Consider the following 24,801-nt stretch of genomic DNA (forward strand, 5'->3'; position numbering starts at 1 on the left):
CTCTCACCACTTATCACCATATACACGTCATCTATCTCGGCAACCTTCAAGCGGAAGCCTGGCGAGGGTGTCGGCCACGACCTGACTAACCACACAAGACTCTAGTCCAGGTTTATCGCCTATTCGGGTTCCATCCGTAAGGAGATCCGGCCGGGGTTTCGCTCACGGCCCCAAACGATGTGTACAGGGTTCCCGAGCCCACCATCCAGGTGCCGCTCGGTACACCGGGCCACAGTGCCTAGTCTGTCCCAAGTCCACCCTGCCGGGTGCCATTCGGTAGAAAAATAGCACTACCTACAAACACCAGAAACTATTTGCAACTCCTGGACAAAGATCAAGTTGGTTAATAAGTCGAGAGGGGCACTTAAGCATTCCAATGTGTGGTAGTAGCTAGTCATTGGACGGCATACACGGAACTCAGTGCTTAAGGACGGTTCCAGTGAGACAACCCACCATGTACTCCTACATGGCCTCTCACCGCTACCTTTACCAAATCATGTTCACACACTTAACTCTCAGCATCAGAACATAGCATTGCACTGCAATTCATTCCCAATGAATCAGACCTGACATACTCTAAGCAATAGCAGGCAAAGCATGGTAGGAACACAACATGGCTCAATCAACTCCTACACATGCTAGTGGGTTTTAACTATTTACTGTGGCAATGACAGTCATGGAGAGGAATGGGTTCAACTACCGCAGCATAAAGTAGCAGTTGAATCGTTGTTGTCCTAATGCAATAAATGAGAGCAGGAGCGAGAGAGTAGGATTGTATCGGAATGAACAAGGGGGTTTGCTTGCCGGGTAGATCAACAGGGGGCACTGCTCCTCAGACAGGTACTCTGGAGCACTCTCCGGAGCGGGACCTATCGAGAGGGAACGGTGTTGGAAATCAAACACAAGCATATGCAACATTATGTTGCATGAACATGGCATGAGTATGTGATGTTGTTTGAGTTAATGCATCTAGCATTTATTTGGTTGAAGTCCATTTGAACCATGGGTTCAAATGCAACTCCAAATTAAGCTCTTAAATATGCCATTTATATGTTTTCATATATACAACATGTATAGGTTGGTTTGTCATGCATGAAAATTGTAAAGATGAATAGATTGAATTTTTCTGATCATTTTTCATATATAAATTATTTCAATCTGAGCTACGGTTGAATTTCTATGAATTTTTGAAGTTTTGGCTAATTTCTGGAATTTCCGAATTATTTTAAATCCAGAAAATCCTTTACTGTGTCAGCACGGCGTCATGCCTACGTTAGTAGGTCAACAACGCTGACCAGGTCAAACCTGATGTGTGGGGTCCACACGTCAGTGACACGGTTAGTTAACAGGGGTTATAATTAGCCTAACTAAAAATTAGGGGGCGCCGGGGCCCATCTGTCATTGACCCAGAGGGTCATTAGGTTAGTGCTAACTAGGGTTTGACCGGTGTTAAGCCGCCGGCGAGGCCGAACGTGGCGGAGGGGCACGGAATCGCCCTCTGGCGACCATTTAGGTGGCGGAGACCACAGACAAGGAGCTGGAGCTTGTCCGCGTCGTTTGGAGCAAGCGGGAGGCTGCGGGGGTGCCAGAGCTCGCCGGAAACGAGCTTGAGGCGGCGGTCGGAGTTCGGCCAGGTGCGCACGCAGCGCTGCAGTGCACGGCAGGAGCTGCGGAGGGCCTCTACGGCCTCCTGGAGTCACCAGGGGTACGGTGACGCGCGCGGTTGCGAGTCGCGGCGGCATGGACGGCGGCGAGGAGCTACTTCCGTGGTGGGGAATGAAGCTACGGCACGGAAATGGGAGAACGGAGAGGGGGAAGCGGAGCAGAAGCTCACAGAGAATCCGGCGAAGTCTTCAGCGAGCTCGGGGGAGGTCGAACGCGAGCAGAACGGCGTGGGCGATCTTCGGCGGCCGGAAGTGAAGACGACGGCGAGGCGACGCTCCAGGGCCTCCCGAGGTGCGTGTCTTGGAGGAGAGGGCGAGGAAGACGCGACGAAGCTCTTGGGCTTGTTGGAGAGGCGAGGCTGTGGCGGTGGGCGCGGCAATGGCGTGCGGCGGCGATGGCAGCGCTCGGGCGCGGTGAGAGAGAGAGAGCGAGGGAGAGGAGGGGAGACCACGAGAGAGCGAGAGAGAGGTGCGGGGCAGCGCGTGGCGTCGCGCGGAGCATCCAGGCGATGGAGGGGGGGGGGGGAGGACAGGCAGGCAGGAGGCGTGGCGCCCATGCGCGCGGGCGGGGAGCGCGTGCCTCTCGTCCTCCTGGCGCCAGGAGGACGACGACTGGCGCTGCCAGTCGGCTGGGCCGGCCTGTTGGGCCACTGGGCCAGGCCAGGCTGCACAGTGACGGGCTGCACAGTGAGATAAGTGCAGGCAAGCGTTTTTTCCACTTTTGTTTTCTTTTCTATTTTCTGACATTTGTTTCTGCTTTTAAAACAATACTAAACTAATTTATTTCCTTATGCCAATTTTTGTAGGAGCTAATGGTATTATTCCAGAGCTCCTCAACAACTAGCATAATTTTTGGACATATATTATTTATATAACATATATATATCCAAAGCAAATAATTATGCATTAATTCCAAATGGCCAAAATAAATATTTATGAGCTCCTGAAAATATTTGTTAGAATTTTACCTCTGACCAATATTTTCAGAGAGCAACATGAACATTTTCTTGGACCCTTTTGGAGCAATTTTTATCTGGGTTATTTCCAGAAATAATTCTAAGGGTTTCACAAATCCCCATTTGAAATTTAAATGAAATTTAAACATGATGCGAACATGAAGGCTATCCTAGGTCATACCAGAACTAGGGATGTGACAGTAATATGTTTTTTGATTTTAGTGTAGTGTCAAAAAATGTCTTACATTATGGGACGGAGGGAGTATCATTCATATGCCCATGCCAAAATGCTAAGCAACGTCTTTGAGAAAACGAAATCGTTGCCAAAACAAAACTAACAAACTTTTTTTTTCTGAGCAGGACACTCATTATAGAAGTATACCAAGCTACTGTTTATGCGACTAAATTACTAGTATGAAATGAAGACTTTGACTGCCGAGCCTATATACTAAGTAAAGCTAACTTACATCCCAATATATTTTTCTGAGCAAGACACTAATTAGAGAAGTACACCAAGTTAGTGTTTGTGCACTAAAAACTAGCAATATGAACTAAAGACTTTGATTTGCCGAGCCTATTTGTCTTCTCCAACAGCTCAACTAAAACCAGCGGAGATGTTGTTTTGATCTCAACATACTCTTGACTTGCGATCACATCATCCATTTCCGTTGTACTCAAAGAGGCAATGAATTGAATGCAAGCATCATTCAACTTATCGCAACGATGCTGATCAGCCAAAGCCAGTGTGGTCACCGCGGTCTTTGCATCAATGCTGGTACAGAGGATGCCTTCACATATGATCTTCAACCTCTCCATGGCGTACCGATCCGTCGCGACAAGAAAATGCCTGACAATCTCCGTGTAGTCATCACGCCCAAGATCAACCATGGTGGGTAGCGAATCGGTGTAGATGAAATGGAGTAGGGCGTCAAAGACAGCCGGTTGCATGTCACCGATGCTGATACGGCCCATTGTTAAGGCATATCTCTCTCGATGTAGGTTTGGTGATTGATGACAACATATTTGCGGACTAACCATGTGCTTTGAGCATTTCAGAGATTCATCCTTTGGCTCGAGACGATCTCTTTCCCCTCGGAGTGTGTTTCAAGACGGTGTAGCTCTTTCGTTTCTTTGTTGGTGGACTAGTTTCGTAGGAGTCACCGTACTATCAAGAGGGGGTCCGCTTTGGTAAGGGTAGGGTGGAATCATCACGTACACTTTCGTTTCACACCCTCTGGGCCTTTCCGCGTCGTTGGAGGTTTGATTCCCTGCTGATTTGGGCAATCTTTGGCCCCAGCGGTAGTACCGCGGTGTCCAGCGGTAGTACCGCTTGAGGGTCCTCAGCGGCAGTACCGCTGTGGTACCGGGCCAGTACCGCCTCGACTTGAGGGGGGCACTTCTCGTGTCGGGTTGAGCGGCACTTGCAGTGGTAGTAGGTGCGGTAGTACCGCTCGAGAGTGGTAGTACTGCCCTGCCACCGCGGCAGTACCGCGCGGGGCCTGTCCGGCAGTACCGCGCTGGGCCAGTCCCTCCTCTATCTTCAAGCCCTCTCTGGCTGGGCGGTAGTACCGTAAGGGGGAGCGGTAGTACCGCTGGTTCCAGCGGTAGTACCGCTGCCCCCTGCGGTAGTACCGCCCTCTGCGGGGTTGTTTAGTGGGGTAACGGTTGGATTGTTACCCCCACTATAAAAGGGGGTCCCCTTCTTCTTCGTTGACCTACCTCTTCCCCCAAAACCTCCATTATTGCTCCAAGCTCTATTTTCGCCCGATCTCTCTCCCTAGCCAACCAAACTTGTTGATTTGCTCGGGAGTAGTTGAGAAGGCCCCGATCTACACTTCCACCAAGAGATATTTGATTCCCCCACTAATCCCTAGCGGATCTTGTTACTCTTGGGTGTTTAAGCACCCTAGACGGTTGAGGTCACCACGGAGCCGTAGTCCATTGTGGTGAAGCTTCGTTGTGTTGTTGGTAGCCTCCGATTGAGTTGTGGAGTTTTCCCCAACCTTGTTTGTAAAGGTCCGGTCGCCGCCTCCAAGGGCACCAATAGTGGAATCACGACATCTCGCATTGTGTGAGGGTGTGAGGACAATACGGTGGCCCTAGTGGCTTCTTGGGAGCATTGTGCCTCCACACTGCTCTAACGGAGACATACTTCCCCTCAAAAGGAAGGAACTTCGGTAACACATCCTCGTCTTCATCGGGTCCACTCTTGGTTATCTCTTACCTTTACTTGTGCAAGCTTATCAGTGTTACTTCTCTTGCTTGCTTGTATGTTCATTGTTGTTGGATCATATAGGTTGCTCACCTAGTTGCACATCTAGACATCCTACTTTGATGCAAAGTTTTAATTTGGTAAAGAAAAGCTAAAAATTGTTAGTTGCCTATTCACCCCCTGAGGGAGTCCTGGATTAGGGGGTGTCCGGATAGCCGGACTATACCTTCGGCCGGACTCCTGGACTATGAAGATATAAGATTGAAGACTTCGTCCCGTGTCCGGAAGGGACTTTCCTTGGCGTGGAAGGCAAGCTTGGCGAGAATTGAATCTATTCGATTCACTCTTATGAAGCAACAAGAAAAAGAGATCACTCGAGGATCCAATATCTTATTCCACGAAGGAAGTATCCTGAAAATCCTTGATTTAGTTTCGAGTAATAAACTAATAAAACCTTAATCAAAACTATTCAACTAGCCTAAAAATAAAAAAACCTTCAATGGAAGAGTTTACTTTTTTTTGCAAAATTTCTGTAAATTTGAAGTTGAACTTAATTAAACAAGCCAAGCAATTTGCTCACAATCACAAGAAATTTTCCCCCCGCCATATTTTCTTCCCCTCTGTTTGTCCACTACCTCGGCTAAACCTAAGCAAAAGAAAAAGAGGTCCAAGAGACAGACCCGAATAAAGAAGAAATAGTAATCTTTGACGAATTAGGAAGAAAAAGGATTCTTATTTTGATACAAGAAGAATCGGCACAAGAAAAAGGCTCCTACCATTGTAACCGACTCTGTGTAACCCTAACCCTCTTCGGTGTCTATATAAACCGGAGGGTTTTAGTCCGTAGGACGAACAACAATCATACCATAGGCTAGCTTCTAGGGTTTAGCCTCCTTGATCTCATGGTAGATCTACTCTTGTACTACCCATATCATCAATATTAATCAAGCAGGAGTAAGGTTTTACCTCCATCTAGAGGGCTCGAACCTGGGTAAAAACATCATGTCCCTTGTCTCCTGTTACCATCCTCCTAGACGCACAGTTCGGGACCCCCTACCCGAGATCCGCCGGTTTTGACACCGACATTGGTGCTTTCATTGAGAGTTCCTCTGTGTCGTCACTTTTAGGCCCGATGGCTCCTCCGATCATCAACGACGATGCGATCCAGGGTGAGACCTTTCTCCCCGGACAAATCTTTGTATTTGGCGGCTTTGCACTGCGGGCCAATTCGCTTGGCCATCTGGAGCAGATCGAAAGCTACGCCCCTGGCCATCAGGTCAGATTTGGAAGTTTGAACTACACGGCCGACCTCCGCGGAGACTTGATCTTCAACGGATTCGAGCCGCAGCCGAGCGTGCCGCACTGTCACGATGGGCATGATCTAGCTCTGCCGCCGAACAGTGCCCTGGAGGCCGCACCTGCATCAGCTCTGACCCTTAATTCAGAGCCAACTGCGCCAATCGAGGATGGGTGGTTGGACACCGCCTCGGGGGCTGCCATCTCTACAGCGATCGAGCTGAACACCAGCCCTATTCTCTGCGAAGCCCGTGACTCCAAGGAGCCGGACTCCTCTCCAGACTCCGAGCCCTCCGTGCCCCTACCGATCGAACCCGATTGGGCGCCGATCATGGAGTTCACCGCCGCGGACATCTTTCAACACTCGCCCTTCGGCGATATTCTGAATTCACTAAAGTCTCTCTCTTTATCAGGAAAGCCCTGGCCGGACTATGGTCAGCAAGGTTGGGATGCGGATGATGAAGAAATTCAAAGCCCACCCACCACCCACTTCGTAGCCACTGTCGATGATTTAACCGACATGCTCGACTTCGACTCCGAAGACATTGACGGTATGGATGCTGATGCAGGAGACGATCAAGAACCAGCGCCTATAGGGCACTGGAAAGCCACCTCGTCGTATGATATATACATGGTGGACACCCCAAAAGAAGGCAATGGCGATGGAACAACGGAGGATGACCCCTCCAAGAAGCAGCCTAAGTGCCGATGTCAGCGGCGCCGCTGTAAATCCCGCCAAAGCAAAAACGGTGATTCTGGCACGGGAGATAATAACACCCTGGACAGTGCCGAAGACAACCACCTCCAGCAAGATTCAGCACATGAGGATGGATAAGCCAGCCCTCATGAGAGAGCGGCAGACAGAGAGGTCGAGGATGATAATTATATGCCTCCCTCTGAAGACGAGGCAAGCCTCGACGATGACAAATTTGTCGTGCCAGAGGATCCCGTCGAACAAGAGCATTTCAAACGCAGGCTTATGGCCACGGCGAGCAGCCTCAAGAAAAAACAGAAAACAGCTTAGAACTGATCAAGATTTGCTAGCCGACAGATGGACTGAAGTCCTTGCGGCTGAAGAGTATGAACTCGAACGCCCCTCCAAGAGCTACCCAAAGCGCAGGTTGCTACCACGATTAGAGGAGGAAGCACCGAAACCTACATCACCAGCACATGATGCGGCCGACCGGCCACCCCATGGCCGCGACAGAGAGGCCTCTCGGCCCTCCACTCAAGCCGCACCCCGGCGATGCTCAAAAATACCAAGGCACGGGAAAATGCGCCAGACCTGCGAGATATATTGGAGGACAAGGCAAGGCAAACAAGATCGATCTATGGATCGCGTGGGCGCCCCACGGCACGAGACGATAATCGTCACTCCGAATACAGTTAATCCGGCCGGGCCGAACACAGTAGACAAAGCTCGTTTGAGCTGCGTTGTGATATAGCCCAATACAGAGGCGCCGCACACCCACTATGCTTCACAGATGAAGTAATGGATCATCAAATTCCCGAGGGTTTCAAACCCCTGAACATCGAATCATACGATGGCACAACAGATCCTGCGGTATGGATCGAGGACTATCTCCTTCATATCCACATGGCCCGCGGTGATGACCTACACACCATCAGATACCTCCCACTCAAGCTTAAAGGACCAGCTCGGCATTGGCTTAATAGCTTGCCAGCAGAATCAATTGGTTGTTGGGAGGACCTGGAAACCGCATTCCTCGACAATTTCCAGGGCACTTATGTGCGACCACCAGACACCGATGACCTTAGCCATATAATTCAGCAGCCAGAGGAATCGGCCAGACAATTCTGGACATGGTTCCTAACCAAGAAAAATCAAATCGTCGACTGTCCGGACGCAGAGGCCCTAGTAGCCTTCAAGCATAACATCCGCGACAAGTGGCTTGCACGACACCTAGGACAGGAAAAGCCGAAATCTATGGCAGCCCTCGCGACACTTATGACCCGCTTTTGCGCGGGAGAAGACAGCTGGCTAGCTCGTAGCAATAACATGACCAAGAGCCCTGGTAATTCGCATACCAAGGACAGCAGTGGCAGGTCGCGTCGCAACAAGCAAAAGCGCCGCATTAACGGCGACAATGCCGAGGATACGACAGTTAATGCTGGATTCAGAGGCTCTAAACCCGGTCAGCGGAAAAAGCCATTCAAAAGAAATACTCCGGGCCCGTCCAGTTTGGACCGAATACTCGACCGCTCATGCCAGATACATGGCACCCCCGAAAAAACAGCCGATCACACCAACAGGGATTGTTGGGTGTTCAAGCAGGCAGGCAAGTTAAATGCCGAAAGCAGAGACAAGGGGCTGCATAGCGATGATGAGGAGGAGCCCCGGCCGCCGAACAACAGTGGACAAAAAGGTTTTCCCCCACAAGTGCGGACGGTGAACATGATATATGCAACCCACGTCCCCAAGAGGGAGCAGAAGCGTGCGCTAAGGGACGTATACGCGATGGAGCCAGTCGCCCCAAAGTTCAACCCATGGTCTTCCTGCCCGATCACTTTTGATCGAAGGGACCACCCCACTAGCATCCGTCATGGCGGATTCGCTGCATTGGTTCTAGACCCAATTATTGACGGATTTCACCTCACTAGAGTCCTTATGGACGGCGGCAGCAGCCTGGACATGCTTTACCAGGATACAATGCGGAAAATGGGCATCGATCCCTCGAGGATTAAACCCACTAAAACGACCTTTAAAGGCGTCATACCAAGTCTAGAGGCCAACTGTACAGGCTCAGTTACACTTGAAGTGGTCTTCGGATCTCCGGATAATTTCCGAAGCGAGGAGTTAATCTTCGACATAGTCCCGTTCCGCAGTGGCTATCACGCACTGCTCGGGCGAACCGCATTTGCCAAGTTCAATGCGGTGCCGCACTACACATACCTCAAGCTCAAGATGCCAGGCCCTCGAGGCGTCATCATGGTCAATGGAAACACCAAACACTCTCTCCGAACGGAGGAGCATACGGCGGCTATCACAGCGGAAGTACAAAGCAGCCTCTCAAGGCAATTCTCCAGTCCGGCCATTAAACGTCTGGACACCGTCAAGTGCACCCGGAGTAACCTACAAGAAGACCGCCTGGCACGTTCCGAGCAAGCGTAGCAATGCGGCCCCAATCCCAGCCCTCGCGAACTTGCGAAACCAGTGTTGCGCGTACATAACTACGCTTTGGAAATACCATGGGCACAGGGGGAGGGGCACCATCACAGCACGCCTGAAACACGGCTTAAACCGCACTAGGGGCTGCTGATTTCTTAATTTTCTCTTATTTTCAGGACTCCATTCTTCGGAAGGCTTGTCCGGTAGTACAATTGCCGCACAAACGATACAACCAGGGAAGCAAAAAGCTATGCCGCACTATGGAACTCTAAGGTGGTCTCTATAACGAGCAGTATACCTGTTTCACATACCATTCCGCAGCTCACCCCTGGAAAGGATATGTTAAAGAGTCCCATCTTTTGCTTATTGCACTATTCGTATCGTTCTGCTTTGATCATAGCTTTTTTCAATAAACAATGCATAGCTTCCGTCTATTATTGCATTACTCTTTTTTACGAATATATGTTCATTAATGACATGTTGCACCTGTACACTTTGGTACGGCCAATACGCCAGGGGCTTAAGTACCCCACAATACGGTGTGAGAAGTCCGAACACTTTCACAAGTGCGGCACCCCGAACTTATAGCATTATATGCATCGGCTCCGAATCATGTCTTGGGTCAATAGTTAGGTTTGCCCGGCTCCTATGTTTTGGTATCTTACGTTCCGTCATATCGGCTAAGGTAGCACTAGGAGAACTACTGCGATTGTGCCCCAGTTGAGCTGGGCTAAGCACCTCAGTAGAGAAAGCTAAAACTGACCGTCATGATGAGGCGAGAGCTGGTCGCTGTTCGAGAGGTTTTTGAGTCCCTAAAGACTTATGCCGCTTAGAGCGAGGAGTTGGCTTTGTCCGGCCTAGGCGTGGATAGCGCCCCGAACTCGGTCTTCCGAACACTAGGGGCTTTGCCGAAATTTAAAATTATAGAATTCTATGGCTAAGTGAGAGTGTTCAAGCATTATAGTCCGATTGCCTTGTTCGTTGTGTTGAGGGCCTCCCTCGAAGGACCCAAGAATGGGAAAAAGAGCGCTCATGTTTATCCCGAACACCCCAGCACTCGTGGCATGGGGGCAGAAGCCGATGACTCGCCATCTGTCAAATTTGATAAACGACCGCACAGAAGGTAATATTTTAAATTCAAAAGCGTTGCTTAGCGCATATGAACAAGTTTTCAGCGTACAGGATCACAAATGCGAGTTTACTCAAAAATTACATCTTTGGAGCATTCGTCCGCTATAAGGCGGGCACCCTTCAGGACGCCCTCATAATACACTTCTGGGACGCGATGCTCCTTGCCCGGCGGCGGCCCATCCTTCACCAGCTTCTCCGCATCCATCTTTCCCCAGTGCACTTTAGCACGGGCAAGCACCATACGGGCACCTTCGGTGCAGACGGAGCGCTTGATTACTTCAAGCCGTGGACAGGCATCCACCAGCCGCCTCACCAGCCCGAAGTAGCTCCCAGGCAGAGCCTCTCCAGACCAAAGCCGAACTATGAGGCCCTTTATGGCCTGTTCGGCCACCTTGTGGAGCTCGACCATTTGCTTCAGCTGGTCGCTCAAAGGCACCAGGTGTCCGTCCTCAGCATACTGAGACCAGAACACCTTCTCCGTCGAGCTCCCCTCCTCGGATCGGTAGTAGGCGGTGGCATCAGACGCACTGCGGGGCAAATTTGCGAATGCTCCTGGAGAGCTCCGGACTCGGGTAAGTAACAAGTAATTCACTTTCACGTGCTTGCTTTGCATAATGAATGCCTTACCCGCCGCTATCTTCTTCATCGCTTCAATTTCTGGGAGGGCTTTCTGGGCTTCGGCCTTGGCAGACTTCGCGCTTTCGAGGGCTGCCGCAAGCTCGGACGCTTGCGTCTTTGAGTCAAGCTCCAAACTCTCGTGTTTTTTCACGAGAGCCTGGAGCTCTTTCTGCACCTCCTCCACCGGCGCCTCCTGCTTCCCTCTCTCTGTGCGCTCCGCGGCCGCTTTGTTTTCAGCCTCGGACAGCGCTTTCTTAAGGGGTGCCACCTCGGTCGTGGCCCCTATAATAGCACGTTGATCCTGTCATTTTTTGCAACCACATCTTCTCCATATACTTGCGCAAGGTATTACTTACCTTCCTTCTCGAGTTTCCTCTTGGCATGGCCGAGCACGTTCTTGGACCGCGCGAGGTTTTGCTTCAGCGCATCCACCTCCGCAGTCAGTGCGGCGGAGGCCAGCAGCGAAGCCTGCATATGCATATTGGCTTGATTATGTTAGACTCCTGCGAATGTTATTAGATCCTCTATTCGGCTTTTCTTCCCGAACGCCGAACAGAGCATCAGGGGCTACTGTTTATGCGGTAATATTTTTACATATTCTTTACCTAACTCAAAGCCTGTTAGAAGGCTGGCACAGGCTTCAGTCAGTCCGCTCTTGGCGGACTGAACCTTCTGGATCACCGCACTCATAATAGTGCGGTGCTCCTCGTCGATGGAGGCGTCGTTAAGCACCTCCAGCAAATTGTCCGGTGCCTCCGGTTGGACAGAGGTCACCGGCTCGGTAGGCTTGCTCCTCTTGGAAGGAGGCTGCCTACCGGAGTCCGGAACCGTTGAAGGTTCTGGCGCGGTGTCCGGCTCAAGGCCGGACTCGGAGCCCTTGGGGGTTTTATCCCCTTTGCGCCTGGAGTCCGGGAGGTCGCCTTGTGGTGCCTCCAGGACCACCTCCTCCTGGCTTGGAACCTGTTGGGACGCCACCTCAGCGTCGTCCGTAGGGTGGGGGGAGGTAGCCGTCGGAAGCGAATTCACATCCGACGAATCCAGGGAACCGCTCGACGACACGTCGAGCCGGTCTTTGGGCGGACTGCATAGTCATATTCGGCGTAAGGAGGAGCTTTGCAAGAAAGGAAGACTATGAATTGCTCTGGTATCCGAATACTTACGATCTCGCCAAGGGCATGGCCCTGTGCGGCCACTCCTCTTCGCCGTCGTCGGCATTGGTGGAGTAGTCCGGAGGAGGGGTCTTCCCCTTCTTGGACCCTTCGGCCTCCCCAGTTGGGGCGGCCTTCCTTTTCTTCCCTCCCCCCGCTGGAGGGGGAGAGGTATCTTCTTCCTCCTCCTCGTCTTCACGGGAGGAGTGCGTCTTGGAGTCGTCGGATGATGAATCCGACACCTCCAGGCGCCGGGCACTCTTTCGAGTCCCCGTGGCCTTCTTCTTGGCCTTCTTCTCTGGCACCACATAGGGTGCCGGAACCAGCAGCTTCGCCAAGCAAGCGTCCGCTGGGCCTTCGGGCAAAGGAGCCGGACAGTTGATCTGTCCGGACGTCTCCTGCCAATCCTATCAAAGGTAAGGGAGCTTAGATCTCGCATGGAGTCAAACTATGAAAAACTAATACCCTGTAAAAGGTAAAAACAGCTTACCGCACTAGCGTGACGCTGCGAGCGGGGGCCTCGGCGCCCTTGAAAAGCACCTTCTAGGCATCTTCGTACGTCGTGTCGAAGAGCCTGCTCAGAGTTCGGTGCTGCGCCGGGTCGAACTCCCACAGGTTGAAAGCCCGTTGTTGACACGGGAGGATCTGGCGGATGAGCATAACCTGGACTATGTTGACAAGTTTGAGCTTCTTGTCCACCAGGGTTTGGACGCATGTTTGGTGTCCGGTCAGCTCTCCTTTTTTACCCCACGACAGGCCCGTCTCTTTCCAGGAGGTGAGCTGCGTAGGGGGTCCGGATCGGAACCTGGGGGCTGCGACCCATTCAGGGTCGCGCGGCTCGGTGATGTAAAACCACCCCGATTGCCACCCCTTTAGGGACTCCACGAAGGAGCCCTCGAGCCATAGGACGTTGGGCATCTTGCCCACCATGGCGCCTCCGCACTCCGCCTGGGTGCCGCGCACCACCTTCGGCTTGACATTGAAAGTCTTGAGCCATAGGTCGAAATGGGGGCGGATGCAGAGGAAAGCCTCGCACACGACGATAAACGCCGAGATGTTAAGAACAAAGTTCGGGGCCAGATCGTGGAAATCCAGGCCATAGTAGAACATGAGCCCCCGGACAAATGGGTGGAGAGGGAAGCCCAGTCTGCGGAGGAAATGGGGGAGGAACACCACCCTCTCATGGGGCCTAAGGGTGGGGATGAGCTGCCCCTCTTCGGGAAGTCGGTGCACAATCTTGTTAGACAAGTATCCGGCCTTCCTCAGTTTTTTGATGTGTCCCTCCGTGATGGAGGAGACCATCCACTTGCCTCCCACTCTAGACATGGCTGGAGAAGGTTGAGGTGGAGTGTGCGGAAATGGATAGGCAAAGGAGGAAGAAGGCGTGGATGAAAAGGTGGATCCTTATCCCCTTATATGGGCAGATGCGACTATGCGTCCCCACCAGCCTGTTAAAACTCGTTGATCTCCCAAGCGCCGTAATCAATGGCGCGGTTGGGTTACCCACGCCCGTATTGATGAGAATCCCGGAATAAGGGGACACGATCTCTGCTTTGACAAGATGTGCCAAGGAAACCGCCTCGCTAAACACGCTGAGGTGGGACAGTAAAACGATTCGAACAAAGACTTGGCCATGGTGTGATGTCATGCTATGGAATACGTCAGCAGATTAGTGTTGTGTAAATATTATTCTCTCTATGGCAATATGTGGAAACTTATTTTGCAGAGCCGGACACTACCTTTGTGTTCAAAATCTTCTATGAAGTACTTGGAGGAGGAACCTGCCTTGCAATGCCGAAGACAATCTGCGCGCCAGACTCGTCGTCATTGAAGCCTGGTTCAGGGGCTACTGAGGGAGTCCTGGATTAGGGGGTGTCCGGATAGCCGGACTATACCTTCGGCCGGACTCCTGGACTGTGAAGATAGAAGATTGAAGACTTCGTCCCGTGTTCGGAAGGGACTTTCCTTGGCGTGGAAGGCAAGCTTGGCGTGGAAGGCAAGCTTGGCGATACGGATATGTAGATCTCCTACCATTGTAACTGACTCTGTGTAACCCTAGCCCTCTCCGATGTCTATATAAACCGGAGGGTTTTAGTCCATAGGACGAACAACAATCATACCATAGGCTAGCTTCTAGGGTTTAGCCTCCTTGATCTCGTGGTAGATCTACTCTTGTACTACCCATATCATCAATATTAATCAAGCAGGAGTAGGGTTTTACCTCCATCGAGAGGGCCCGAACCTGGGTAAAAACATCGTGTCCCTTGTCTCCTGTTACCATCCGCCTAGATGCACAGTTCGGGACCCCCTACCCGAGATCCGCCGGTTTTGACACCGACACCCCCCTCTAGTCAACCATATCGATCCTTTCAATTGGTATCAGAGCCTCGTCTCTTTACTAAGGACTTTGCCATCCTAAGAGTATCGTTGACACCATAGACGGTGTGGAGGAGCACTCCGGTGTGAATCCGATCTCGTCTACGGGTGATGGGGGAACCTCGGTCTCGCGTGAGGAATTCAATGTAGCCTTGGAAACATTGAAAACCTCAATGACGACCAAGGTTGAAAGCATGTTTACTAAATTCATTGAAGGGCTTAAACTATCTACAACACCTTTGAAAGTGGGTGATCCTACGGACAAGGTGACAGATGCTAACTCCGACAAGGGGGAAGCTAGTAGCACTACCAAAAAAAGACACATCCGTGACATTTTGGGCCGAATGAAATTTTTTTCTGTCATACATATGACACTTCTATGATGATAATTGTGACAAAACCCGGTATCATCATAGATGTGGTGGGCTCCTACTTCTATGACAAAAAATCATGACAGAAAATGTGCTTTTCGTCCTGGGCGGTCCGGAGACGCAGCTGCATGACATTCTTTGGGCCGTCCATGACGGAAAAAACCGTGGTAGAAGCGAGGGGGAGGAAAATTTCAGGGAGTTCCTGGTTATGGTGGGAGGTCGGGGCCGAGCGATGCATGTTTCTCTCGTACATGTACGCGCGTGTGTGCGAGGCGTTGGCTCTAACTGAACCCGAGAAAGGCGTTGGACTCTAACTGAACCCGAGCGATTGCACTGCAGGCTACGCGTTACTGAACCCGAGTGATCGATCGAAGGCTGTTAACTGAACCCGATCGAGCGATTCCTTCGCTACTGCTGCTAACTGAAGCCGATCGATTGGATGAACAATGAGCATTGTGGGGGGGGGGGGGTGGATGAACAGTGAGTGGTGGCGTTGCCTCTGGATGAAGAGGACCCCATGGTGTTGAGGGCTGGATGAAGAGTAGACGGTGGAGGGGTGCCCGTGGAGGGGTGGTTGAACAGGACCCCGTGGTATGGATGGCTGGATGAACAGTAGACGGTAGAGGGGTGCCCGTGGAGGGGCGGTTGAACAGTAGCCGGTGGAGTAGCGCGCGGTGGAGGCTGGATGAACAGGAGCCCGTGGAGGCTGGAGGAGATCAACGGTAGCCCGTGGAGGCTGGAGGAGGTCAACGGTGGAGATGAACAGTATCCCGTGGAGTCCCATTTTGCGGTACGCCACACCCCTCCCGATGAACAGGACCCCCATTTCGACCGTAGGAGGTCCGTTTCGTCCGTTTTGCGGTACGCCACACCCCTCCCGATCAACAGGACCCCCGTTTCGACCATAGGAGGTCCGTTTCGTCCGTTTTGCGGTATGCCACACCCCTCCCGATGAACAGGACCCCCGTTTCGACCATAGGAGGTCTATTTCATCCGTTTTGCGGTACGCCAGACCCCTCCCGATGAACAGGATCCCGTTTCGAACGTGACCGGTCGAACACAAGGCTGTTTCCTCCGTTCTGCGGTACGCCAGACCCCGTTTCCATCGCCCGTTCTGTCCAAGCCCTCCCGATGAACACGACCACACATTCCATTTCGACCCAGCCGGTTGGCTCCCACGCATTCCGTTGCCTCCCGATGAACACGACACATTCCGTTGCCTCCCCATGAATACGACGCATTCTGTTGCCTCCCCATGAACATGAGGCATTCTGTTGCCTCCCCATGAACACGATGACGACGCTGTTTCTCCGTTCGGACCCAGCCATGTACACGAGCCCTGGTCGTACGTATGCGCGAGTAGGCGTTGGAGACCCCGCCCATATGTACACATACATGGCCATATGTTCTTTCTTGCACCCTGGCCGCTGTACGTACGTGTACATGCTATGTGCGCGCCTCTACTACGACACATACGCGCCTCTACTACGACACGTGCGCGCCTCTACATCCACCAGTATATATGTACGTACACGTTCGCGACCAGAATGACAACGCTACGTACGCTTCGACCAGGTGGGTCCCGACTGTCAGGCACTTCCTTGCGTGCGGAGATGTAGCTGGTGGGTCCCAGCAGTCAGGGGGGCGAATCGTTTTTTTTACCCGGATGCACTTCCTTGCGTGTGAAGATGTAGCTGGTGGGTCCCAACAGTCAGGGGGGCGAATCGTTTTTTTTGCCCGGACGCACTTCCTTGCTTGCGAAGATGTAGCTGGTGGGTCCCAGCAGTCAGGGGGAAATGTTTTTTTTCACGAAATACAGTGGCCCGTCCGGTGGTCCCCGCTGTCAGGTGGAGGAATCATTATTTTGCGCGTAATAAGGAGGCACTTCCTTGCTGCGGCCGTGGACCCAGCTGCCAGCCTCTCCACGTACAGTCCACGTCCGATGGAAGTCGTTCCTTGACCACATTGACCACACCGTGCCAAGAGCACCACGGCGGTGGACGACAGCGAGGACTAGGAAGGAGACGACTCGGAGCCGGGGAAGACGCAGCAGTGGATGCCCACGCGAAGAGGAGTACGAGGGTTCACTGGTTTGGCTGCGGTGTGAGGCTGATGTCGCCGCAGAATAACAGGGGGTGTGGGTGAGTAGAGGGATGGCCTGGCCAGCGGTGGGAGTAGTAGGGGGCGGTGAGGCCTCCGCGGCATCATAGCCGGCCACCGGAGGCAGGAGCACGCGGGACGACCGACACTGGTTTGGGCGGCTGGAGCAAGAAGATCAGAGGTTGAAGAAGCACTATGGCCGTTGGATGAACATCGTACGGTAATAGGAGCTAGAATTGTTCATATTGACTAAGTTGACAAACCCTCCGTCCCCGTCAACTTGATAGGCCCACAAGTCAGCCTCCCACTATGCTGGGTTCCAGCTGGCAGGGGGAATATTCATTTTTTGTGCGTAATAAGGAGGCACTTCCTTGCGTGCGAAGATAGCGGGTGGGTTCGACATGTCAGCGGGGGGCACGTTATTTTCGCGAAATACAGAGGCCCTTCCGGTGGGTCCCAGATGTCAGGTGGAGGAATCATTATTTTGCGCATAATAAGGAGGCATTTCCTTGTTGCGGTCGTGGACCCAGCTGTCAGCCTCTCCATGCATAGTCTACTTCCGATGGTGTCGTTCGTTGACCACACCGCACCGAGCGCATCCAAGGTGGTGGACGACGGCAAGGCCCCGGACAGCAACGAGCCGGAGATGGGAAGACGCGGGAGTAGACGGAGAGGTGTACGAGGGTTAACTGGTTCTAGTGCGGTGTGGTTCGACAGTCGGTGGAGAAGAACAGGAGGTGTGGAGGGGTGGAGGGATGGCCTGGCCAACGGTGGAGTAGCGCTTCATAGTGAATCATGCTAAGCAGAGCTGCTAGCAGCAGGAGGTGGGAGGTGGTCCCGGCGGTGCTGGAGGAAGAAGACGAGAGATTGAAGATGGATGCCGGTCGTTGGATGTAAATCCAACGGCTAACATGTCAGAATCATTTGTTGACTAAATTGACAATGACTTGCGTTGGCTTCGACCTATTGGCCCACATTTCAGCCTCCAAAAATGTGGCACGTATTCAACCCATTTTTTTCAGAATTTACAGTCAATTTGATCTTTTTTTGAATTACAACCATTAGCTGGGTTGGGTGAACAAATAATGTAGCGTCCATGCGGCCTATTTATTTTATTTCCTAAAAAATTACAGGCCATTTGCACTTTCTCGAAATACACGATTTTGCTGGGCTGATTCTAATTATAATGTTGGGTTGGGCCAGCAATGTTATCAAAAAATAAAAAGGGGCTGAGCATTTTGTTATAAATATATTCAAATAATAAGTGATATTATTACATTCGTTCTTAAATCTTACCAAGCTTTTGTACATAATCACTAGGATTTTCATGCCAAAACAATTCAGGATTTTATTTGTTAAGAAATTATTTTTATAAGTTAATAAGATATGGGATATTGTTTTCTTACATATGTAAGTATTTGTTAAATATATGATGACAATAAAAATAATATATAATAACATATAACATAATTTAAATATATATAATATAGTTAGAAGGGAAACATAAGTTGGACCTGGCGTTCCTATTCTTATATAGAAAAATAGAACAGACCTCTGCGTTTTCTTCAAAAAAATACATAAATTGGGCTGCCAAAAATAAAACCTCGGATGGGAGGTCCATAGGCCGGTCGATACATGACGGCCCTAAGAAAATACAAACAGGCCTATGGACATCCCATCCGAGGTTGTGAGCTGCGCATGTTAAAAATGAAAGCCTAGACGGGGCAGCCCAAAACCACGTCCAACACTTGCCAAAACTTCCTCCCTCGTTTTCTCTGTGTTTCGCACACTCGACATTGTGTGGGAATTTTGACTATGCATCATATGAAGATGTGCTATGCATGAATGTTGATCAGCATGATGTTAACTGGCTGGTAGTTCCATTTTCGACCATGAATAAAACTTCCAACATGATGTTAACCCTGTTTGAAAAGGCCGTGTTAATATAAATGCTCTGCCTCTGTAAGTTGCAGTTTCTTATCTGAAACCGAACTTGCAGTTTCTTATCTAAAACTGAAACTTGCGGTTTCTTCTCTGAGAAACACATTGTGTGCACTTTTATACTCCTATGAACCTACATTTTTAAGTGCTAAAAATAGATCTCTAGAATTCATAAAATACTTCATATGCTCAATACTGCAAATTTGAAATTCAAAAGACATTCATATTTGAAAGTACTCTCAAAATACACAACACAAAACACAATTCACAACCTGCAAATACTGACAACCCTAAGATCCTCCTGACAATTCACAACCTGCCCGACTATTGGGCTGGGGGGGGGGGCAGCCCCCTCCTATTCCTCGGCGGCAGACAGCCGCCCCGTGAGACGATGTGAACGGCGAGGGAGACGATGGTGGGGAAGTGTCGTCAGGCCAACTGCTTTTCTCTTCTTGTAGTTGGGTTCGGTCGACGAAAACTCCACCGGCTCGCTCTGGCAGGACACCCTCACAAACGGCACCCTGTAGATGCTCGATCCTTCAATCTCTGGTGGATGCTCCATCTGGGATCGATACTCCCACCACCGCTCCCTCACGATCGGATTCGGTGAATCTGTTTGCTCCATGGCCCAGAGGAGCAGCTCTATGTACTCCGGCGCAACTCCCTCCAGGAGTACCGCCGCCTTTTCGCTCTATTGCAGATATTTGGCCATGGATGTCGCCGTCGCCACTAGTTGGTCCTTGTTGTCAAACCAAGACTGTATCTCCAACATCCTAGCTAGCTTCACAGGGTCGCCGTCTGCGATCCTCACATATCGGTTGTACTCCTCCATCGATCTACTTCTCCACAGCACCTTCACTCGTCGGCGGTAGTTTTTGAATGGAAGAGGATAGGAGCAGCGCTGGTTTTGGATTAGAATGAGAGAGGAGTGACGCTGGTTTTGGACTGGAACAGGAGAGGAGGGGCGGTGGTTTTGAAATGGAAGAGGAGAGGAGCGACACTGCATTTAGATTGGAACAGGAGAGGAGCGACGGTGGTTTAAGAGGAGAAGAGCGGAAGAGCGGCACTGGTCTTGGAAGTATTTTTTTGTTGTTTTGCATATTTTGGGTCAAAGTTTGACCACGTACTGTATTTGACAAGCAAAATGTGAATGCATGTCACCAAAAATTGTATCGTTTGGTTCGTATCTGAATGTACTTTTAAATTATATTATTTTTTCAACGTATAACATATATTTTATGTGGGAAATCATGGTCAATTATGACCCAGAATAAAAGGGAGACTAGTTAATGTGGGGTCGCTTTCTTAATTGAAGGGTAAATTGATTTTGATTTTGATCCAGTCACAGCGCGCCGACCCTCTCGTCCAATCCTAAATCGCTGCCGCACGCTCCTCTCCCTCTTCTCCATTGCAAAACCACCTCCTCTCCTCTCCATCATCTCCATTCCAAAACCACCGTCTCGCCTCTCCCTCTTCTTATCTTCTCCATTGCAAAACCACCTCCTCTCCTCTTCATTATCTCCATTCCAAAACCACCGTCTCGCCTCTCCCTCTTCTGATCTGCTCCATTGCAAAACCACCTCCTCATGCACGTGGCCCGGAGGCGCAGTTGTCGTCATTTTGATTTGAAGCGCCGGATTATAACATATAACATGAAAAAATGCCACATGACAAGAAATCAAAACCTCACTGCCCGAAGGAGATGACATGAATCCCGACGGACAAACTAGACGAGGAACAAAGCTCAAATTAAAGCTCATAGAAAAGGGGTCCGTCAATAGATGTCCTAATTAACATAGCGAGCTTGACCTAGATGGCAGCCGAGTAGTCACTGTTCGTGCATGTGCTCCTAGTGACTAGCCCAACTCAGTTGTCGCTGTTTAACCCTCGCAGTGATCTGAAGCACATGACACCTAATTTTGCGAGATGACAAGAAACCTTTTTTAGATTTCTCACCACAACTATAGCCATGTACAACACATCCTGCACGATATGTAGACGATAGCCAATCCAGGCGTGTTTGCTGGAATCTGGTCACATGCATGGACGAACTGATCTTCCGTGTATTGCAGGGATCGTCCAGGCACCAACGTAGTACAACACTTCTCTAGTACTATCGCTCGTCTCCCTCTTCTATTAAGTCATCCGACTTGCGGGGCCGGGGAGTGTGCCTATGGTCGGTTCTCAATTGCCGTCCCACATGTGTGTGCAAACGCAATATGACGCGCGTTCCATTCGGAGAGCAGCGTGCCAGACCGACCGACCGTCTGGGGTGCGACGCGAACGTGACGGGCGTGCTGTATACTCCGTACATGTGTACCGCCATTTTCTAGATGCTTTGCTCCATGGCGCGGGCGCAATCCATGGATACAAAATTAGTATACCGTATACTATTTAAAATTTGAGGGCGGGGCTTTTCCTGCGCGGTAGGCGGCGGGGCAGTTCCGTTCGACAGAGACGCGAGAAGATGAGGGAGTAGGCTGCTTCAAACGTAGGGCTATGTGATTTGACAGCGAGATACTACTGGACAGGTGGGGCCCCGTGATCATGGGAGAATGGAAAGCCACTACCCTGTCGTTCGCACGTTGGCAATTGATATGTCTCCGTCGTATCTATAATTTTTTATTGTTCCATGCCAATATTCTACAACTTTCATATACTTTTGGCAACTTTTTATACTATTTTTGGGACTAACATATTGATCCAGTGCCAAGTGCCAGTTCCTGTTTGTTGCATGTTTTTTGTTTTGCAGAATATCCATATCAAACGGAGTCCAAACGGAATAAAAATTGACGGAGATTTTATTGGAATATATATGATTTTTGGGAAGAAAAATCCACGCAAGACGGTGCCCGAGGTGGCCACGAGGCAGGGGCGCACCCCTGACCCTCGTAGGCCACCCGTAAGGCGGTTGGTGCCCTTCTTTCGCCGCAAGAAAGCCCAATCGGAGTTACAGATCTCCGGGAATATAAGAAACGGTGAAAGGGAAGAATCGGAGAACGCAGAAACAGAGAGAGATAGAGAGACAGATCCAATCTCGGAGGGGCTCTCGCCCCTCCCGTGCCATGGAGGCCATGGACTAGAGGGGAAACCCTTCTCCCATCTAGGGAGGAGGTCAAGGAAGAAGAAGAAGGAGGGGGGCTCTCTCCCCCTCGCTTTCGGTGGCACCGGAGTGCCACCGGGGGCCATCATCATCACCGCGATCTACACCAACACCTCCACCATCTTCACCAACATCTCCATCACCTTCCCCCCTCTATCTACAGGGGTCCACTCTCCCGCAACCCGCTGTACCCTCTACTTGAACATGGTGCTTTATGCTTCATATTATTATCCAATGATGTGTTGCCATCCTATGATGTCTGAGTAGATTTTCGTTGTCCTATCGGTGGTTGATGAATTGCTATCATTGATTTAATTTGCTTGTGGTTATGTTGCTGTCCTTTGGTGCCCATCATATGATTGTGCGCGTGGATCACACCCTAGGGTTAGTTGTATGTTGATAGGACTATGTATTGGAGGGCAAGAGTGACAGAAGCTTCAACCTAGCATAGAAATTGATGCATACGGGATTGAAGGGGGACCAATATATCTTAATGCTATGGTTGGGTTTTACCTTAATGAATGTTAGTAGTTGCGGATGCTTGCTAATAGTTCCAATCATAAGTGCATAGAATTCCAAGTCAGGGATGACATGCTAGCAGTGGCCTCTCCCACATAATACTTGCTATCGGTCTAGTAAAGTAGTCAATTGCTTAGGGGCAATTTCGCAACTCCTACCACCACTTTTCCACACTCGCTATATTTACTTTATTGTTTCTTTATCTAAACAGCCCCTACTTTTTATTTACGTACTCTTTATTATCTTGCAAACCTATCCAACAACACCTACAAAGTACTTCTAGTTTCATACTTGTTCTAGGTAAAGCGAACGTCAAGCGTGCGTAGAGTTGTATCGGTGGTCGATAGAACTTGAGGAAATATTTGTTCTACCTTTAGCTCCTCGTTGGGTTCGACACTCTTACTTATCAAAAACTGTTGCGATCCCCTATACTTGTGGGTTTTCAAGACCTTTTTCTGATGTCGTTGCCGGGGAGCAATAGAGTGGGGTGAATATTCTCGTGTGTGCTTGTTTGCTTTCTCACTAAGTAATTTTTATTTGCTGTTCCTAGTTGTTTTCTATCTTTAGTTATGGGTGGGAAACGCAAAATACCAAAAAAATTAGTTGTACCTACTAAACCAATGGTTGAAGAACCACTCAAAATCTATCACACTGCTGAAGCTTATTACTTGGATCATCTTCGATCCCTATGTGCTCGTGCTGAAACCCCAACTAGCTTAGTTGAGGGCAAATCTTTAGATGAGCATGCTTATTATGTGCGACACCGAATATCTGAAAAAGGGAAAACTTTACTGGATCAAATTCATCGTTTGCAATGCTATGCTTGGAATTTATGTGAAATATATGATTATACTTGTTGTTCTGAAGACCCTAAGAAACACCTTCCCTACCAATGTTTGTTTAGTGATAATGGAATCGTATCCTCTTATGCTAAGGGTGTTTATAGTTACTATGATGTTCAACAAATTGAGTAGTTTGTTGCTTTTAAGGGTGCTTACGAAATTGCTTCTTTGATAGAAAAGTATGATGCTACTCTTTACAAATCTGAAAATTTTGCCATACTTAAATATTGATATGATAATTATGCTTCTAATGCCTATGTTGAACCATATATTGAGTACTACTCCGCTGTCCAAGAAGAGACTAATATTTTGCAGGAGTCTATGGAAGAAGAAATTGATGAAACTGTGAGCTCATTGGGTGAAAAAGATGAGGAGGAGAGCGAAGAACAAGAGGAGGAAGAGCGGATTAGCTACCCGTGCCCACCTTCTAATGAGAGTAACTCTTCAACTCATACATTGTTTAATTTCCCTTTGTGCTTACTTGAGGATGATTGCTCTGATGATTGTTATGATCTCGTTGATTCTCTTGAAATATCCCTTTTTGATGATGCTTGCTATGCTTGTGGCCAAGATGCCAATATGAATTATGCTTATGGATATGAACTTGCTATAGTTCCTTATGTTAAACATGAAATTGTTGCTATTGCACCCACACATGATAGTCCTATTATCTTTTTGAATTCTCCCGACTACACTATATCAGAGAAGTTTGCTCTTATTAAGGAATATATTGATGGGTTGCCTTTTACCGTTGCACATGATGATTTTGATGAATACAATATGCATGTGCTTGCTGCTCCTACTTACAATTATTATGAGAGAGGAACTATATCTCCACCTCTCTATGTTTCCAATATGATAAAATTGCAAGAAACTGTTTATACTATGCATTGGCCTTTACTATGTGTGCATGAATTGTTCTTTTATGACATGCCGATGCATAGGAAGAGAGTTAGACTTCGTCATTACTTGATATATGTTGCTTGGTGCTCACTACTAAATGACAAATCATTGTTATTTAAAATTGGCTTTGATATACCTTGGGATCCGGGTGGATCCTTTACTTGAGCACTATATGCCTAGCTTAATGGCTTTAAAGAAAGCGCTGCGAGGGAGACAACCCGGAAGTTTTAGAGAGTCATTTATTTCTGTTGTGTGCTTTTATAAAGTTTAGAAATAAAAATAATGTGCCAAGGTTTGCCTTTAGGATGTTTACATTTGCTTGATGGTTTGTACGGTGCAGGATAGAAACTTTGGCTGTAGTGCGCGATTTTACATTTTAGGTGGAACATCAAATGTTTATGATTCTTTTTGCACTGTCTTCCTATAAAAACTGTTTATTTTTCCTAATTTTGGTAGAATTTTTCAAGTATCAGAAGTATGGTGAATGTTCA

The 24,801-nt window shown here is 49.6% G+C and overlaps 1 protein-coding gene across 1 annotated transcript in view; it reads right to left on the reverse strand.

The window, feature by feature from the left end:
* Positions 1-3,151: 3,151 nt before the first annotated feature.
* The window catches only part of LOC147986709 (BTB/POZ and MATH domain-containing protein 1-like), a 196,380-nt gene continuing 174,730 nt past the window's right edge, over positions 3,152-24,801 (reverse strand). Inside the window, exon 4 of the mRNA XM_087542123.1 lies at positions 3,152-3,578. Coding sequence (XP_087398249.1) covers positions 3,152-3,578 — 427 coding nt within the window. The remainder of the gene's footprint in view (positions 3,579-24,801) is intronic.

Source organism: Triticum urartu, chromosome 2A (genome assembly GCF_056163025.1).
Source record: "Triticum urartu cultivar PI428250 chromosome 2A, HENAU_Tu73, whole genome shotgun sequence".
NCBI classification, from domain to species: domain Eukaryota; kingdom Viridiplantae; phylum Streptophyta; class Magnoliopsida; order Poales; family Poaceae; genus Triticum; species Triticum urartu.